The 20,446-nt window shown below is 40.1% G+C and overlaps 1 protein-coding gene across 1 annotated transcript; it reads right to left on the bottom strand.

Annotated features, from left to right (window-relative positions):
* Positions 1-8,032: 8,032 nt before the first annotated feature.
* SLC35G1 (solute carrier family 35 member G1) lies at positions 8,033-18,047 on the bottom strand. The gene is made up of 3 exons (XM_045854631.1): positions 17,814-18,047; positions 13,272-13,452; positions 8,033-11,084 (listed from the first exon to the last, which is right to left on the bottom strand). The coding sequence occupies exons 1-3, from the start codon at positions 17,995-17,997 to the stop codon at positions 10,346-10,348; spliced, it is 1,104 nt and encodes a 367-aa protein (XP_045710587.1). The 5' UTR covers positions 17,998-18,047; the 3' UTR covers positions 8,033-10,345.
* Between the last annotated feature and the right edge of the window lie 2,399 nt (positions 18,048-20,446).

The following is a 20,446-nucleotide window of genomic DNA, read 5'->3' as shown; positions in this document are numbered from 1 at the left end:
AGGCACAAAGGTGGAACTGCTTATGGTCTCCTGGAGTCAGGGTGGGTCATACCTTCAGTTCCAGGGACAATAGCCTTTACATGCATTGAGTACTAAGCCTACTAGCAATTACTTAAACTTATAGCTAAATAACTAAAATTTTCCAACTCTTGAGTCCCCTATCAGCTTTGGTTGCATACCTTACTGGTGATATTAGTGCTGTTCCTCAGAGATTTGTTTAGGTCCTTCCCTGTTTCACTACCTTTGGGGTAAAGTCCAGAGCAATTCACCTCCTATCTGTAAATGGGAAGCATGAGGTCAATTAGAAAGTGCTTTGGGTCAGAGACTCATGGGACTGATATGTGTGAACTGCTCTATCTTGTGCCCTTTGCTCACTATGTAAGCAAGTCTCTTTAACTCTGTAAGTCTTATCTTCCTTATCTTTAAAATAAGGAAAATAACATTAATTTCATAAGGTTATTCCAAGGATCAAATGAGAGAAATGTGTAAGGAGCTTTGACATGTCCTGGCACATAGCAGGGCTCAAGAAATGGTGGTTATTATAACTTCTCTTTTCCTGCCAGCACTTTATAGATTGGGCTGTCAAGCATGGTAACCACTAGCTATATGTGGCCATTGAGCATCTGAAATGTGGCTATTTTCAGATGAGATGTGCTATAACTGTAAAATATATACCAGATTTTGAAGGCTTAGTATAATAAAAATGATGTATAATATCTTACTAATAATTTTTATATTGATTACATTTTGAAATAATATTTTGAATATATTAGGTTTGATATTTTGAATATATTAGATTTGATAATAGGTGAAAATTAATTTAACCTATGTATTTTTACATTATTTAATAAGGTCACCAGAAAATTCAAAATTATATGTTGTCTTTGTCAACTCAGGCTGCTGTTACAAAATACCATGGACTGGGTGGCTTAAACAACAGATAACTATTTCTTATTGTTGTGAAAGCCAGGAAGTCCAATATCAAGGTGCTGGCAGAATTGGTTCCTGGTGAAGGCCCTCCTCCTGGAGGGCCTTCAAATAGCTGTTGCTTGCTATTTTCTTGCAAATAGCTACCTTCTTGCTGTATCTTTACATGGAGAGACACAGGGCTCTGGTCTCTTTCTCTTCTTATAAGGACACTAAGTCCATAATGTGGGCCCCATCTTCATGACTTCATCTAAAGCTAATTACCTCCTAAAGACTCCACCTCTTAATACTATTATACTGGGGGTTAGGGCTTCAACATATAAATATTAGGGGGGCACAAACATTCAGTCTATAACACACACATAGTTTGCATTACATTTCTATTGGACTGCACTATTATAGAATCATGATTTTTGTCTGTGAAATAGGAAAGATTGACAAATTGTTGTCTGGGAGTTTTCTTTAGAAATAGCTGCTGGATATGATTCTATTGCCCACTTGAATCCCTGCTGAGGATGATGTCATGTTATCTTTACCATTTATTTTGTCTTAAGTATCTGATTTGTACTGTTCATTGCTTTTTTTACATGCATAGACCAAAGAAAGCAGGTAATGAGATAGAGCAGTGTCACCTGGAAAAGATTGATCAGACACCCCCATCATATCCTCATGGGGAAACACTGCCTCTGTGAAATTATTACAGTTCAAGGCTGAGTCATGAGGGAATGAGAATTTGGTTGGTCAGCATACAGATAGAAATTATTGGATATTGATGAAGGTATTTTGGTGCAAACAACAGAAAATTAATCATAAATAGAGAATTAATTGGAATGATAGTGGTGAGCCTACGGCTTTGACAAAAGAGCTGAACAACTGGGCGTTAGGAGGGACAGGACCCAGTGAAACCACAAGATTCTGCAGCCAACACTCATGGCTCCCCTCACTGGGCATTGCCACCCTACAATTTCACTACGTGCCTTTTGCTTTGGCAACTTTGCTCAATATTCAAATGACCAAGATAGAGAAACTTGACTTTGTTTAGCTCAAGTCATGGATTCACCCATTCCTTAGGCCATAGGAATGGGATTCGGTATTGCCAGATCCACAAGAACTGTGGAGATTAGGGTTGGGTGGCTCTCCAAAGGAAGGGAGTTGTGGCAGAGACAGTGGTTTATATTCACAAAATTCTGTTATCTTTTCCTCTTTCTGGACACAAAAGAACCTTATTTCCTACCTTTCTTTTTAGTTCAGTTAAGGTCAATGGAATGCAGGTGGAAGTGATGTTCTCCAAGCCTGTGTGGACAGAAAATCTGCTTCAGGCCTGGAGGTTCTGTGTTTGAAAAGTCAGGGTTATAGAACAGAAGGAGCCTGGAAGACTAAGTCAGCACCTAAAGGGGAGACTACAGAGAGCTTACAACTTATATCAGCCTGTGGTGTAATTAATACATAAAATTTTATTGGCACATCTCTGAGATTTGGGGGTTATTTGTTACAGCAGTTAGCATAATTACCCTGAGAAAGAAGATGAGGGATTCAGGAGTATTATTTTACAATGTTTCTCTCTGGAAAGAGTCACAATAACCAAGTACATGGAGACTGCTATGTGAAACAATGCCAACTTTATTAATATACAATGAGAGATATAACAGTTTAGGAAACCAGGTGCTCAATCTTCTACTTCATTCTCTTCTGCAATTAAAGTATATGAGAAGCCAAATTATAATCACATGAATACTTAATAACATGCATATACAAAGAATAAGGGTGTTGATTTATAATTGAAGTGGTTCATAGCATGAGGACTTGACTGTCTAAATTTTGAGTTTTGTTGCCTTTTTTAAAAGATTTATTCATTTATTTACTTATTTATAGTGAAAGGGAGAGAAACCTCAATGTGAGAGAGACATTGAGCAGTTGTCTCCTGTATGCACCCCAAGTTGGGAACAAACCCCCAACCCAGGCATGTGCCCTGACTGGGAATCCAAACAGTGACCTTTCACTCTGTGGGATGATTCCCAACCAACTGAACCACACTAGTCAGGGCTGGGTCATGTTTCTTAAAATGGAGTTCAAGAGCCCCTTGGGCTATTGTAGAGGGCCAAGGACACAGAAAACACAGGATAAACTTGGCATATTTTTCTAGGGGAACCAAAGATTTGGGGGATAAAAAGTTAAGTAACTGAATTGTCAATTTAAAATATCTTTACCCTAAAACATACAGATATGTTATTAATTAAAATGCAAAAATTTTATTAATTAAAAAAAAACAGCATGAAGTCTAAAAGAAGTTTTGAGCTGGTGATTGGCAGCTTCTGGTTTAGGGTGAGCTGTATAGTAGCAATGTGAAAAGCATAAGCTTGGAGTTTGAAAGACCAGGATTTTAAGACCCAAGCTCTCCCACTTATTAGCTATGTGACCTTGGACAAGTCACTTAATTCCTGGCCCTGGCCATGTAGCTCAGTTGGTTAGAGTATCATCCTGATATAAAGGTTATAGATTTTATCTCTGGTCAGGACACATATGAGAAGCAACCAATGAATGCATAAGTAAGTGGAACAACAAATTGATGTTTATCTTGCTCTCTCAAAAATCAATCAATAAATTTTTTTAAAAAGTCATTTATTGTTAGGGGTAGGGGGCTCCACCTGCAGAGTGCCCCCCTCCACCCTACCCAGCTGCCACAAATGAGAATAAGTCTATCAAGTACTTGATCTGCTTGAGGAGGAAAGGTGGCCGATTTCTCAAAAGAGAAGGGCCAAAACCCTTTTCCTCAATGGGCTTTTATTGGGCTCATTTTGCACAGGAATACAGGTAAAGCTCATCAATCATTGTCAGGCAGTAAGGACCAAACAATAGATAACATTCATCAAAGAACTACAAGGTCTTATACTAAGTCAGGGTCTGTTAGCTAAAGGGCTACAAAACTTTTGGAAACAAACTCATTTCCTGCTTGGACCTTTATCATGTAATTAAGAACATTCTTAGCAAAGCAGGTTTCACTGGAGTTTATGTATTCTTTCTTAGGCTTGATCACCTGGGGAACCCGCCCTTTCCAGCACAGGGCTGCACCACCCTCTGTCATTGTTTCAGGTTTAAGTCAAGCAAGGGAAGTAAGGCAGCCAAGAGATTAGGAGACTTCCTGCAGACAGAATGAGGACTCAGGCTATGTCAAAGCTGAGGGGCGAGGGTCCATCACCCCCTTTTGCTATAGCCCCCCCAAGTCCTTCCCTGGGGGCCCTCTGTAATCATGCCTGTCTTAGGTTGTCCCTCCCTTGAGGACTCTTACCTGTCATTGGCTAACTGATCATGTATTGGGGGCCAGGCAGAATGAAGTGAAAGGGGCAGAGGCCAGGCACCCCTGCCAGGGAGATAAGCTTCGTCTCCTTAGTGGCTTATGGTTTGAAGGTTGCTCACTCGGACTTAGCCATGGGGGCGGGGATTATAGCTTCTGCAACCAGGCAGGGCAGTTCCCAACAACTTATCTCTTTCAAGACTTGATTCCCTTGACAATGAAATGAAGACAAAAAAATATTCTTCCTCAAAGAGTTTCAAGACTCAATAAGCCAGAGCACAAAAAGCAGTTAGGACAGTAGCTGACACATGAAGGATACCATCAAGGGTAGTAGTTAAAAGACACTGAAATTGAGAAAAGGCTGACAGTGACCAGAGGGGAGAGGGGAGGGAATTTCAGGGGAAAAGGGTGAAGGGTACAGAAACAAGTATAAAGGACACATAGACAATAACAAGGGGGGGTGTGGAAATGGAAGGGAGGTGGGGAGGGTTGGGGGGTGGGCTTGGATGGGAAGGAAGGCAGAAAACTGTACTTGAACAATTAAAATAAAAAAAAAAACACTTCAAAAGGGTAGTGGTTATTGTTGCTATTGTAACTATATGTACAGACTCTTCTCAGCTATTAGGGGCATTTTTGGGAGAAAAACTGGGTACTGACCATTGTGGTGCACCTCATCTTCACAATGGGAACATAACAGCCACAGCCACCCTCCTTTCCTGTTTCTCAGGCTGGCCAACTCTTCTTCTAATTGGTACATTATACCCTCAGAAATGTTATTAGTACCTTTAGGAAAGTAATGGCTGAAAGTGGCTAGCCCAGAATTCAATTCTGTTTACTTAGGCATCATTGCATTCCTCCCTCGTTTGAGACCTCAGGAGGCTATCTCATTTCAAGGTTCTTGTAGTATCTGTTGTAGTCCATGTATAATGCAATGTTGCCATCACCTCCTTTCTTTCATGTACAGCTCTTCTTAAACAGGGGGAAGGAGATAGGAGGAGAACATACATACCTCCAAATCCCAAAGTCGAGAAACAATCCTTTCACCAGGATTGTTTAGCAATCCTTGGCAGCTTCTGTGTATGTTTCTGTGTATAAGGTAGAGCTGCTTTGACTCCCTGAAAAAGGTACCTGTAAATTGTGTGTGATGGAGCCTTAAGTAATTGCCAGGTGGGGTAACCCACTTCACCTCTTTGTGGCTCTGTGTGGAGGGAGGGCTTGGAGAGGGGACTGTGACACTGCTTGGCTTCTGGGGGTTTGCCATTTCAAGTCATTTTACTCACTCCCCTTATGCAAGTGGCACCATTCCAGCTGTTGCCCTGATGTTAAATCCCAGAGTGGGTGAATTTGCATATGTTTTAGACTGTACAGGCCCTTTAAGTGGAGTTTTCTGAAAACCTGGCAGTTTTTTCCCCCTGACCCCCACTGGTTTTTACAGCCAGAAGTTATGGTGATTTATTTTCCTGCGATAAAACCCTGGGCTATATAGTCTGGCCTGGGGCTAGGATAACTTGCTCCCAAGATATCCCTCCTGATTTTTATCCACCACATGTAAATGTGGGGCCACCCATGCCTGTTCTGCTGCAGCCACTGCCTCTGCACACCGCATCTGTGCACCTCTTAGCCCTCTCTCTGCATCTCTGCCCTTCCTACCCATCTGGATGAATGTGGCTTTTTAAATCCTTGGTTGTTGGACTTCCATACAGTTTGTTTTTCTGACAGTTCTGGGTGTTGTTTTGAAGTTTAGTTGTAATTCTTTTTGTGGTTGTGAAAGGAGGTGAAGCATATCTACATACACCTCTATCTTGACCAGAAGTCCTCCAAACACAATTTGATCTGACCCTATGACAATGAACCAATTGGATTGCTTTTTATTCCTTTTCTATTTCACAGGTAGGGGATTTGAGTATTTCATACAGGTTTAATCTTACAATTCTAAAATGGGATGCCACATTAAAGGTGTTTCCAATTCAGTTATTTAACTGCATTTCAGACTGACAGAACCTTATGAAGTTAGATTTGATGATGGTTTGAATCTTAATTTTTTAAGATTTCAAATTTCATAAGTCTCCTTTATCCCTTTACTCTCTTAAGTATCACTAAGAACTCCAAAGAACTTTTATGTGGGTTTTATATATATATTTACCATATTGAAAACAAATTGAAAAATTGAAATATTTATTTAAATGATTCAATGTTAACATAAATAACATTCTTGTAAAAAAAAAAACTATGTAAAAGTTAGTGAGAAGAATATTGTTTTATATTGTTGCATATCTGACTTAATAGATGATAGTTGGTATGGTACCTCGGGGAACCCAGCAGAACATTTTCCTATGGATTGTACTTCTCTGCTAAGCACTTCCTGCCCTGTCTTGACACTACATATGGCTGCTCCTTACCCTCCTGTTGTAAGGCCCCATCCCCAATTTCTAGGACATGATGGGCAGTACCAATGTTCAAGAGCTTTATGTGAACTGGTTTTTGAAGTCCAACTCCAAACCTAGTGTTCAAAGTGAGGCTAAAACTTGGATGGGTCTGTCTTTGTGGATCACAGATATACTCTAATAAGGTATCTTGCAGAATTCTAAGTGACTGTAGTAGCTGTAGTAGATTTAATATAATTACCAAAGGGGTCTAATAGTGTGCTTGGGGTAATGTCCAGGTTTCATGTGCTCAGCTTAGAATAACAAAATTCTAATGCCCAATACTGACCACAACACCACACACCTAAATCAGAGGCCAGCGTATTACCCAGGACATCCAACACATCCCATAGATTACCTTCAAGAGACTAATTATGTTTATTGGGTGAATAGATAAGAGGCTAAAAGAGCTATGCTGAGTACAGAGAATAGTGCATGAGAAATACACAGAGAATCTGGCTCATGACCCTAGCCAGAGCTAAATGTAATACAGAGGACCACAGCTAAAGCCAGAATGGGAAAGGCAAACCTATGCATAAGATAAAAAGGCTGGTGACCTTTGGCAGCCCTACATGGGCAGATCAGCCATGAAATGAGAGCTGCCCAGCAGTGAAATGAAAGCTGTTAGCAGGAGACAGCCAAATGAGGTTTTTAATCCACAAGACCATTCCTGTAGTTCCTGGTGAAACTACTCAGGAGTAAGGACCCTGCCATAGGCATCATGTTGAAGAGAAGGAGAGTGAATATTCAACTCTACATATTAACCACAGTTCAATACTTAGTGTTTCTGCCCTCCTTTATGGTCTACAAGTCTTTTCTATGGCACTTATCTGAAACATGGGCTGAGCGAGTAATATTACTCTAACAAATGAAGCAAACAAGGAAAACCGGCTCAGGGATACTAAGTGACTTGCCCAGCTGGACAGTGATAAAACTACACTCAGATCATCAGACTTCTAATCCAGTGCTTTATTCACTCTTCCAAGGTACACTAGTATAGGTGGAAGACCCTGAATGTAGTGGAAGAATGTAGTGGACGAAGATGGTATCAGTAAAAATGACCAAGAATGAATCCACACAACAGTAAGAGACTCCACGATTTAGTAACAAATTAGCTGTGGAAACAAAAGTACAGAGTTCAAAATTGCTCCAAGCTCTGGGGGTCTAAAACAATGAAGTTCTTACTGAGATTAAAGTGTTTATTTTAGAAATATTGGATTTAATGTAACAATAACAGAGGGACAGATAAACAATTTGACACTTGAGATTACGTCACAACTGAATGGCTAGAAGTCAGTCTGCTCTATAACATACATTTTGAAGCATGTAAATGAAAAAGGAAAAAAGTTATATTAGCTAGCACATTTGCTGTAATCATAAAAACAAAATATAGCTTTCTTTCATATTATTTTATTAGTATTTATAAAATTAAAACAATTTATGAAAATATTTCCCTTTTCAAGATAGAGAAACTACAATCTTAGCAAAAAATACACACCCATAGTTGTTACAATACATATCCTTGTGTATACCTTAGACATTATAAAAGTGTTTAAAAATCACACTTCCAACATAAAAGTTGAAAGAAGAAACATCTTCTCCAACCTTGGTCATATATCATGACATTCAAGTATTTAAACCACACTATGGAAATAAAACATCTCTAGTTTTACAGGCTCAAAGGGATTTTAACTTTCAAGGCCCCAAAGGTTCTTTTATTGTGCAAGGTAAAAAACTGGGAGAGGGTGCCCAGAGAGTTAATTCACCTTAGGTAGGTCAAGCAGCAGTTTACTTTCCATACTTTATCATGGAACCAAGGGGGAGGAGGAGGTCATGAAAACCCATCTTGGGCAGGACCCCCTCCACAGCATCCCTATCTATGTAGTGTGTCTCCTACAAGGACTAATGCTTCAGCTCTAAATGCTCTGATTCTGTAATTATTTATGATACTTGAAAATGATGCTTTTGCAACTCTAAACTCCAATATTGTGAATTAGTCTAAAGTTATGATAGTGTGACTCTCCTAAATAGACTTCATTCAGGATTTGTCAGGTGAGAAGCATTTGGGACCATCAATAAGCCAAAAATTCCCTCTTGGAACTATTAAAGAAGATCCTTTCTTACTGAGACATAAACTTCAGAAGGCAGGTTCCTTCTTACTTTGGAAGAATTATGATGAAAGGGTGAGAAAGAAACTATAATAGTCTTTCAAACTTGAAGGCTAAAGATAATTATAGATGCTAGGTCTGACAAAGAGTTGTAGACCATCATAGCTTTACCAACAAAAGGTTCATTGTGACAAAAAATCATTTGCATGTATTCTCCATTCCTGATTAAATTCCCAAGCATTCCTAAATATTCAATTCTCTTTTTAACTCAGAATATTGGCCTGAATTTCCAGATATAAAAAATTTGTTGTTTGAATTCACAATGTTAATATCATGGTGCAGAACTGACATTTAATATCATACTGATACACTAGAATTTAACAATGATTTTTTTCTCTATTCAAGAAACCACAAAAGTCAACCAACATGGAATACACTGGTCTTTACATTTAACATACAACATTAAGCATTATTATATATAATTCCATAACGGAAAAAAACTATAAAAATAAGTTTAATAGTATTAGTGTACTTTAAAAAGTTATTTTTAAAAATATATATTCCAAAGTCCTCTAAGTATTTGGCTTAGAGGGAAAGGGAGGTATCTATTAGGGTGAACCATAAGAAACTATAGTTTTTGTAAGTTAAATAGGTAAAATCTCGGCAATTTCAAATGGTTCAATCTAATAAAATCCTGAGAAAATTTTATTTGGCATCACTCTGTAAATTTGAAGGGAATTTATAGGAAAAAACATCACATCTTTAGTGAGGGGGAAACACTTTAGGATAGAAATGTACACACTAGCCATGCCAAGATTTCTCTCTTACAATTAAAAAAAAAAAAAAACAACACAACTTACTGCTGTTTCAAAAAAAAAAAACCCAGAAAATTAAAATTGTAGAATGATAGTTACAGTTGCTAATGCCACTGAAAGAGAAACTATTAGTCAAATTTGGTGATTTAAAGGCTTCAAAAGTTTACATGTAAAAATTCTGAAATGAAAAGGCACAAAATGAGTTAAAAGAATGGTATTCATTTATTAAAAACAGCCTTGAAAATAAGGCCAATTAATCTGTATTATTAACACCATTAAGTAGGCACCTATTCCAAGTTTCAGCTTTGGCCTCTTAAATGGAATTATATTTCAAATGAATTTTCAATCTAATACTAATCATAGCAGCATTATTACCAGTGAGCTTCTTAGCCTCTACACTGCTAAAAGGACACCTAAAATTTCCTCCCCACCTATATTCCATCATTATCAAAAATACACTTTAAAAAAATTACACATACCTATATGTAATTTTTTTATTAGAGCCATAAAAATGTTTGCAGTGTTTCTTTAATGAACTAATGAACTGTCCTCTTACCAATACCACCCCAACAAAAAACAAACAAAAACAAAAATCACTAGACCAGACCGATGGGCTATGCTTCATTAAGTGAAGACATAACCATATTTAAAAACGGTACTTTAGCTATAAAATTTATTAAACATAATCAATGAAGTAAATGCAGATTTTCCAGGTGTGTGCTATGTTTGAACTGGGTGACGGTGTACTTGTAAAAAAATACACATTTCAACAAGTATGCTTCATTTGGAACTCTGGTACCATTTACGAAGGGCTGCCCCAGCACCACTGGCTACTACACAGAGTGCACCACCTACCGTCCACCACGTTGGTACATCGTTAAGGAAAATAATCTGAAAGATAAAAGCAAAAACCACATCCATAGTTCTCATTAGTGCTACTAGTCCTGCTTTTTCTATTTGAACAGCTTTGGTGAGAAACACCTGACCGCTCAAACCAAACAGCCCAATTAGTATGAGAAAGAGCCTGTCCAGCCCACAGTATGGCAGACTCCACTCTCCTAATATAAAGAGGACAACGATGGTCTCCACGAGGCCAAAAATAATATAATACCAAATGCTCAAAAAGTAGTCCACAGATTTCCCCATTTTTCTGAGGATAACTATACTCAAGGCAGCAAACATGGCATGTCCAGCTGCTGCAAATGTGCCCTTCAGGTGGTCTGAATAGCTCTTATCCATCACCTCAGGATTGGGACCAAACAAAAACGGCGGCCTAACAATGAGGATCACTCCAATGATGGTGAACGAGGTGAAGAGAACATCCCAAAGGCTGTATTTTTCCTTGAGAAGTATGCAAGCAAATACAGACGTAAACACTGGACAGCTAAAAGAGATAACCGTGGCATCCGCGAGGGACGTTGTCTGGTAGGCATAGTACAGAAGGATCATGGCGATAGAACCGACGACTCCTCTGAGAACGAGGAAGATCCGTTGATCTTTTGGGCCTATGAACCCAGTTCTGTAAATTCAAATGAAGGAATGCATATTAAACAAACTTGATATTTGTTTTTAAATCACAATTTTAATAAAGTAGTACTTAAGAAGTTTTAACTATCAAAAACTAAGGGAATAGCTAATTAAATATGATAATGTCCACAACTACTATATACTTTTAAAAGATGTTTTCTAAATATAGCTAATGCCATTAAAGTGTTCATAGTATAAGCAAATATAATACAAGAGAACTACATAAATAGTATAATTTGTTAGATATTTTTCTGTGTGTATATATATGCACATATATATATACATACATACATACATACATACTTGCAAAAAAAGACAAAGGAAAATATACTAAAATGTTCATTGTGGTTAGACCTTATTCCAGTATAGGTAATTTTCCTTCTTTATATTTATTTTTCCAAATTTTCTACTAAGTATATAAATACATGAAAATGTGTTATTTTTATAAGAAATACAATTTCAAGATTTAGCTTCCCCATAAAAGAAAACTTGGTCCTGGACAGTGTGCATTCCAAGTCTTGAGTTTTTTTATAAAAGCTGAAGCAATGCTACATTCTGTTTTAGCCATTGAATGAGACAACTTCTCATTGTTCTCATTAGGAGAAGAGTTAAAACACTGAAAAAGAACCTGTGGCATTCAGATAACTGCTACTGCAAGCTTTTTGAATTAAATATTTACTAAACAGAGTACTATGTAAGTTCCTAACTGGGTGCAGCCTGCTGATCTGTGCCAGGGCTGGGCATCTTTAGGGCAGCATCTAGGCCCAACATGGAGACCCTGGGTCTCTGGAGTTAGAAACAAAAGTGTAGTCACCTTTGGTCCATACTTTGAGAAGCTAGCAGACTTCCATGATAGTGAAACATAAAATAGGTCAAACCAGATTAGCACCAAGGATTTAAGAAAATTCTTCTAGCCCTGGCCGGGAAGCTCGGTTGGTTAGAGCGTCGTCCCCATATGCCAAGATTGTAGATTCAATCTCTGGTCAGGGCATACACAAGAAGCAACCAATGAATGCATAAATAAGTGGGACAACAAATCGATATTTCTCTCTCCCTCTCCCCTCCTCTCTCTTAAATCTAGTGCCATCCAAAATGGGGACGATGATTGTGTTAGCATCAGTGGTCTACTGCCACGCTTAGACATTTCTGAAGTCTTACCATTATTTCCTAAGATATTGTGACTTGTCCACGCTTACACAGGAATTGCTGACAATATTGCTCTTAGCAGATTTTCACCTTTTTCACAATATCCTCAGTATACAGAGTGAAAATTCTAAGTGAGTATACAATGTTACAGATATAAGGACACTTTGGTGGCAAGCAACTAAAGCTTTTAATTTGGGATTTAAACATCTTTGCCCAAAGAGAAAAAGAACCAGGCAGCCAGTAGGAACCCAACTGGTCTCTTCTCCCAGAGTTCAACAGGAGTGTGTAGAGGTTATAACAGTGTGAGGAGGATGTGTGTGGAAGGGTTCCATAAGAAAGGGGGAAAGGGGCTTAGTAAGGAGAGATCAATAAGGATGGGAAATAGATAGTCTTCACATATTATTACATTATATACAAAGTGCTCTGATCTACAATAAATTTCGTTTGATCCTTACCACCACAAGGCAGGATAGAGGACAAAGAATATCATTCCCTCTAGTTTACAGATGAGGACACTAAAATGAAAGTAGTTAAAAAGGCCCTCCTCAAGATTACCTTTCCCCTTTCCCATATCATGCTGGGGTAAGACCTAAATAGTATAACTGTAGCCTTCTGTCTGCCCTGGTAGCAGAGTAGCCTGTTCTACTTAAAGTAACCTCTGACACTAGGAGATACTACCACTTCCTCTTGTTTACTTTTTTCTTCCAAATACTAGTTATACCAAAACAAAGAAGGGAGGGTGGTACAAGATGGGTTGAATTATACAAGGAAAGTTTTGTTCTCAAATTAAGGTGTGGGGAATAACTGAATCTCTTTCTTCCCCATTATTGGGCATGTGGTTTGTGCTTATGAGCATCTTCTTTTCTTTAGGTGGTATCCTTGTGACTTTTCATTAATCACAGCCAAAGGGTGTAAGGACTAGTAAATCTACGAGAGGGATAAAGCAGATACTGTAGAGTGAATAATTTGAGCAGGTCAAAAGATTTACAACCATTTATTAATATCATCTACTTTGCAGTTAAGAAATACTTACTTTCTGTATATTAAGCAAGGGATAACGACTAACATTTGGAACACACATCGGAATGCACTAATTTCTACAGCATGGATGTCTTGCACTTTTTTAACAAATAAAGAGCCCACTGAGAAAAGGAAGGCAGACAATAATGTGTAAAACAAGCCAAGTCCAGGACAGGGTGCTTTCTTCTTGGCTTCTGAAAAAGATTAAATTCTGGTTAGTCCTTGCTTCCAACTGTGTTTTACCATTTTCACTTAGAAATTGAGAAAAATGGGACAGTGTTTATGGCTAACAAACTATAAATATTACCTCCTAAGCATATCCATTCTTTGACTGGAAACATTTTTCCCACCAAGATGAAGAACCATACACAAAGGAAACAATTTAAACTTGCTTTTCCCTGACTGGTGTGGCTCAGTGGGTTGGGTATTATCCCTCAAACCAAAAGGTCACGTTAGGGGCTTATGAGAGGCAACCCACTGATGTTTCTCTCCCTCTCTTTCTCCCTCCCTTCCCCTTTCTTTAAAAGTAAATACGTAAAATCTTTTTTAAAAATAAGTAAATCTTTTTTTTTAAATGTAGCTTTACCCTATAAAATGGATTTCCTTTGGCTCACTGATCATCCCTCACCTGTAAGTTGAAAAGACATAAAATGCTTGCCCAGCCAGTGAGTGTTATCTTTAAGAAATGCTTGTCAAGAAAGCCAGAGAAAAATGCTTCCAAATTATATTTTATATCACCTCACTGGGGAACTGGGCTTTATGAAGAGAGTATTCTTTTCTGGAAAACAGTTTATACCTGTGGTGTATGGCTACTTGTTGATTATCTGACTTCCCTCATAAGCCTGTGAACTCATGCAGGGCTGGGACTTCAGCTGTCTTGGTCATGCCTGGCACATGGAAGACTCTGAATAAGTACTCACCAAATGAAAGAATATGAGATAATTTCATGGAAAGATGCAGAGTGTAAAACCACTGGCAAGAGCATGATGTAGAAAGGCACTCTGTGTTGTTATTTTGAATCATTAGTCAAATCTTTATTTAACTTTTCCTGGGTTTTTACTTATCTTCCATTTAGAGCATACACTCTTTGAGGGCAGGGGCTGGATTAATTTCCCTTCTGACCCCAAAGTACTCTTTAAATACATTTTTAAATTAGGACTGCCATCTAATACCAACTTCCAGGCTTGATCTGAACCAGGAATCTGCTGTTTTCTCCAGGCCATCAAGTGTCCAATCTATTAATGACAGTCTGTATGAGCATTAAACTTCTACTTAGCCATTTCCTCTGTATTCATTGCCTAAGACAGGAGTAGTACCAGCTTTTGATCTCACCTCCTGGCATTCAGAGGAGAGCAAAATGGAGTAGGGTAAGCAGAGAACTCCCTGAAAAGCCAGACACTGAAGAACACATATATATATTTTAACTAACACACACAGAAAAGGAGAGAATAAGAAGTAAACACTACTGGCTCTCATGAGCTAAGAGTACAACAGAGCTACAGGATATGTGGGCATGTGCAATTTGTAGTAAAACCAGGATTATCATTCCTATGTAGGAATTCACAATGTGTTATTCTGCTACAGAATAATATTGCATACTGACATGTATATGTTTTTAAATGTCATTCCCTTACAAATGCAACAACACCAGGTGATATATTTCAATAATGAGTGTTAGCTAGATACCTTTCCCCACAAGTGATACTTTACAAATTGGGACCGAAGTGTGATGATGCAGTCTTTCTGGTGACATTCTACAGCCTGACCTTCATAGTAAAAGATACCATTCTGGCCAGAGACTTTTACCTCTTTCTGTTCTAGGTGCAAACTGAAGAGAATGATTTTGAGTTGGCAGTTGACATGTTACAGGTTATAAGTTCTAAGTGCCAGAATCCTCCACATTCTGTTCTGTAATTATGTGCTCAGATATTGCAAAAACAAACTGCATAAAACCCTCAGCCCATGAGAAGGAAGCGTTAGAAGACTTCTAAGTTAAGCACCACTAAATACATGTTTGACTGTGGTCAGCCTTAGAATTTAGCTTCTGGAATTTCAGAATTCAGGTCCAAATAAAATAGTTTTTCTTAAAAGACACCCAGCCCTACCCCCTCAGACAGAACAGAATGAGAAGATCAAGGACAGAAAACATCACCCTGGTCTGTTATTTCAAGGATCTTCTTCTCCAACCTAAACTTTTCAGTTTTTCTCCAGGAATATTTTAACATGCTATTTTAACTCTTTGAGAACTTAATTTCACACCCTTTGCTCTGATTATCTTTTCCTTAAAACACATACAGTCACATATTTTCTTGCCTCTAAACACTTAAAGGCCCCAGTTCCTGACTGGGACAGGACAGTTGTAAGGCCTAACTAAACCTGATTATCTGTTAATGAAGGTGAGAACTGGTTCTACACAGGAAAACTTCAGTCTCTTACTGAGTAATAATTTCAATTCTGTCAGTAGAGATGAGCAAGACAGAGTAATCCAGAGGGGTTTGCTTATGTAAAAATCTTCCATGTCCATATCCCACTACAAGTATATCTAATAATTTAGTAACTCTAAATAATTCAAATTAATTGGCCATAGTTCAATTTCCTGAAAAGAAAACAGAAAAATTGCTCAGTTTCTCTAATCTCTGCTTTAAATGGGTGATTTGCAACTCTGGGAATTAGAACTAGTAACTTTTAAAACTTTATTCCAAGCCCTGTTCTAGACCCACTGAAACAGGATCTCTGCAAACCGTTAAAAGCTCTACTGGTTTGACAATCACCACCACACTAAAGAACTCATTCCTTCCAGAGAGATATAAAGCACAGACCTAAGACAACTTCTCCTGGATTCAGTCTAAGACCCACACTGTCCCTCAGATGTCTCAGGGTAGCTGTATGCTGTCTGTGAATATATAAAAAATGGTGAACAGTTTCAACCTGAACTTGAAAATGAGCTTTGCTGAGATAACCAGTTGATTCAAGAGGCTAAAATTATACTATAACAAAGTTCAATGACAACAGAACTGTATTTTCAAGTGTTTCTGTGGCAATCCTCTTCTTGAAATATTTTGTTTACTTTTTAATAACTGTTACTAAGTCTTATTGATGGAAACTTTCTTTAAAGTTTTAAGACCCCCCAAGAGTCTTAAGTGCAATCCCTTATATTTGTTTGTCATTTTGCCATGTGCTTCCTGAATGAGCAGTATTCCTCTTCAGTTCACAAACAGGGAAAACACGTTTGCAAAGACTAATTCAGCATTCCACCAGAACGACATTTAGTCATAGAATGATATGGTGAGAAACTGACCTCTTCGAGAACTGCACATCTGGCCAACTCAGTTTAAGGTAATCCCTACTCTAGAGGCTCTAGCGCATGCATAAATTATTAGAATTCTGATAATTTCTGTTAGCATTTAGGGCAAGAATGGAGCAAGAGTCATCTTCCCCGGGGGGTTCTCTCTCAAAACTGGAGAAAGTGTATAAAGAGGAGGGAACCTGGGGTTGGGTAAGAGGCGTGAAAATCCTGAGTCACACTTAAGGGAGGCAACTCAGGGGTTGAGGTGGTGCAGGCTGTGTAACTTGGTCTTGAAAGGACATCTGCCTGTTACCCTCTTCTAGTGAACTGCTCCAAGTGGGTAGTGGAGTTCAAGGAGAAATGTGCTTGAGGCTAGTAGAAAGTACTTTATGCTGGGTTTCTAGTAAGCTGGTGCTACAGAGACCTGTGCCCTGTCTCACTCACACAGGTCAGATCTTCAGAAAAACAAAACAAAAAAGTCCAAAGCTCTCACTTTCCTGAGGCTCACTTTTCTTTTTTGCCCATATCTTTCTTAAATTTATTTTTATTGTATTTTTGTTTCCATTATCATTTCCCCCCCCCTTATATGCCCTCCCCACCCCCTCAACAATCACCACACAGTTGTCCAGGTCAATGAGTCCTCTTTCCTTTTTGTTCAGGGCCTCACTTTTCTCATTTTTCAGAGTAAGATTAAGGGTTTTTCACATGAGATCTTTGGCTTTGGGGACAGGCCCATGAACCCCTTAACCACGTAAGATTGTGCCTGTCTTCTTATGCGTCAGTTGCTAAAAAGTCCTCCTAACCCAAAAAAGTCAAGAACCAATGATCCCACTCAACTTGCTCTTTGGGAAACACCATCTACCACCAAGATCACTTCATGGTTAGCTCCCTCCCAGCCACGGCCGGCTGCAGGATGGCCTTTCTCGCTGACCCTCCGACCTCCGACCTCGGCTGGGAGCTCCGAACTGCAATCTGATTCCACGGTCTTGCCCCGCAACACTTTAATTATAGGAACAATTTAGAATCCCAAAAGGGTTCCGAACACAACTGGAAACTTTCTCCAGTCTTCGCAAAGGCGGGTACTGGGGATTCTACTTTGCTGCCCCCAGGTGACAGGTCCAGGGTTTTCCACAGCTCTGGGCAGGGGAAAGTAGGTGGTCGAGGTCCGCAATGCGCCCACACAGACGGCTGCGAGGATCCCCGTACAGGCACCCGACCGGTCCCCCAAGGGAGAGACCCGCGCCTAGATCCACCCCCCCACACACTCACCAGGCTGCGCATGCGAGCAGCACGGCGAGGATCGGCACAGCCAGCACCACCCGGAGTGGGGGTCCGGTGTTCCCACTTCCTCGGTGGCTGTCGGCTCCTCGCTTGCACCCGGGGGCGTGTCTTCTGTCAGCTGCAGACCGGGCTCCTGCAGCTCCGTAGCCCGAGCGCTGTCCACTGGCCGCATTGTGCAGCCTGTGACCTCCCCGCGGCCGCACGGCGTCTGGCGCCGGCAGCCGCGGCTCCGCTGCCAAGCTCTTCCGGCGACAGTGCGCCTGCGCGCGTGCCTAGCCTCCCTCCTTCTCCTGGGGGGTGGGGCTTGTCCTCCCCTGTCCTCACCTCCAGCTCTCCATCAGGAGGTCACTCCCTCTGTGGGTGAAGCTGCTGTGGCCACAGGTACCTGGAAGGTGCTCACCCTTCTGCTGTGGTCCAGGTAGCCTGGCCAGAACTTTGGAGTCACCTTTTGCAAGACAATGCATTCCTTTCTGTGGTTGCGGAGAGGGAGGTCCTGTGGCCTCCTCTTGGGGCAGGCGTTCTGGAGGTTAGAAGGGTGTACTTCTATTTATCTCTGTGACCATATATTCAGCACTTCTGAGATACCCTGCCCAGTGCCTGAGATAGACCTTGCCAAGTACTGTGCTTGTCTTTGAAGTATCAAGGGTTTTTCCCCATTGTCTCAAGGAGGGTAGAATTTCACTGGTTTTAGATTTTAAAAGTGTGTGGGTGGGGGTAGATTAACACAAAACCATTAGGAAAATATTTAAGACTGGGGGAGAACTCATTTATATGTTCTTTGTAACAGCAGGCAATTATTATTGGTTCTTCCTTCCTTCCCTTCTCCCTTCCCTCCTTTCTTCCCTCCCTTTTGTTTTTAATGGAAACATCCTAATTTGATGAAATGTAAGATTCCAATATCCTGATGTCATCACACTGTTAAAATCAAAGATATATGTCATTTGCCCCCAGATTCACTAATAGCCTCTTTATATAATTCTTCTTTCATCTCTTTGCTTGCTTTAAATGTGAAAGGACAGTATTTGAGCCCTGGCCTTGTGGTTAAGTTGGTTGGAGTGGCGCATCCCATACGCCAAAAGGTTGTGGGTTTGATCCCAGGTCAGAGCACATACCTAGGTTGTGCCTTCTATCTGTTACAAGAATGAGTGGCCAGAGGGGAAACAAAGAGAGGGAGGAGCAAGGGTTCATGTCCCACCCACTGACTCAATAGTCCTTAAAATTCTACGTATCTTTTCCATTACCTGGTAAAGAAAGCCTATGAAGCTGTGCTTTCATCTCAAGGACCCAAAGGCTGGAAAGGGCTCACAGTGCCCAAAGGAAAAGCCCATTAACACCTTTGGGTATGCACGGCCACCCCCCAAGCAAGGCTGGCACCACCTTTACCTGTCAGTCAATATGTAACTTCTTCACCCCATCCTGCCAACTATGTAAATCCTCAGAATAAAGGACTCTCGGTCTCAGTGCTCTTGGCCCTCTGGCTGCCTGGCCACCTGGCCTCCAGCCACGTGTGTGTTTGCCATCCTGGCCTTTGGCTGCCCTTACCTTTGCTGCCCTTACCCTGCTTTACCCTAAATCTATGCCTTTCACCCCACTCCACTCCTACCTCGAGAAGGCCTGTTCTCTTCCATGACAATGTATCACTAATAAACCCTGCTTGCACACTAATAGATTCGCTGTTCTGTAATTCTTTATGGCATTGGCAAGAAGAACCAGGTCTCTTCCAGTAGCAAATGCCCATTTGGGTGCAAACAGGAGGCAACCAATTGATGTTTCTTTCTCACATGGATGTTTCCTTCTCTCTCTTGCAAGTCAATAATCCTATTAAAAAAAAAAATGGACAGTGTCTGGGCAAGGATGAACCTGTCTAAACTGTTCTAGGTCCAAGCTTATCAAACAGGAGAGTAAGGCCTTTCCTCAGGTATTTGCACAAAGTGGTTCACAGTTTAACAGTATTGGACTTGAAGTCAGAAGTCCTGGGTTCTTTTTAGCCCTGATTATGTCACTGAGTGTGTGACTTTGGACAGTCACTGCTTTACTACTTAAAGCCTTAGTTACTCCATTTAATTAGTAGAGGTAAAATGTTTCTTTTTCTACTTTGCAGTTTTTATGCAAGTAAAGTACATTGGTGTGGGCAAAAGCACATTGTCTGGAAAGCATTTTACCGGATATCAAGGTATATTTTTAACTAGGATGAACATAAAATTTATCCTCCAAACTTGAACCTTTTGTTGTTAAGAGTGAAAGGGGGAGCTCTTTTAAAAATGATTCAGAGCTAGCATAAACTGGGACTGTCCTAGTCAAACTGAGACAAACCATCACCTGAATTGTAATTTGATTAACATATACATTTGCCCTGTCTTAAAAGAATTTAAGGCTGCTTACAAAAATATGTGCTACTGATTTTGTTGTTGGCGGTGGTGGGGTGGTGTTTTAGTGGGGAAATTAGAGGGAGGGGTGGTGAAGGTGGTCATGATTATGAAGCAAGAACCAAGAAGCTTCTCCAGGCCCTGCTTTGTGTAGCTCAGTGGATTGAGCGCAGGCCTGCAAACCAAAGCATCGCCAGTTTGATTCCCAGTCAGGGCACATGCCTGGGTTGCAAGCCATGTCCCCAGTAGGGGGTG

This window comes from Phyllostomus hastatus, unplaced genomic scaffold (genome assembly GCF_019186645.2).
Source record: "Phyllostomus hastatus isolate PE091 unplaced genomic scaffold, TTU_PhHast_1.1 phas_scaffold_1066, whole genome shotgun sequence".
Classification (NCBI taxonomy): Eukaryota; Metazoa; Chordata; class Mammalia; order Chiroptera; family Phyllostomidae; genus Phyllostomus; species Phyllostomus hastatus.
The sequence above is the reverse complement of the archived record's forward strand: the minus strand, read 5'-3'. Positions and strand labels throughout refer to the sequence as shown.

Bases quoted from the DNA above. Each gene is read 5' to 3' on its own strand.
- SLC35G1 (XM_045854631.1), bottom strand. From the start codon at position 17,997: ATGCGGCCAGTGGACAGCGCTCGGGCTACGGAGCTGCAGGAGCCCGGT. The intron at 13,453-17,813 runs GTGAGTGTGTGG...AATCTTTTTCAG, and splicing joins CTGCTCGCATGCGCAGCCTG to AAGCCAAGAAGAAAGCACCC. The intron at 11,085-13,271 runs GTAAGTATTTCT...TTGAATTTACAG, and splicing joins CCTTGCTTAATATACAGAAA to AACTGGGTTCATAGGCCCAA.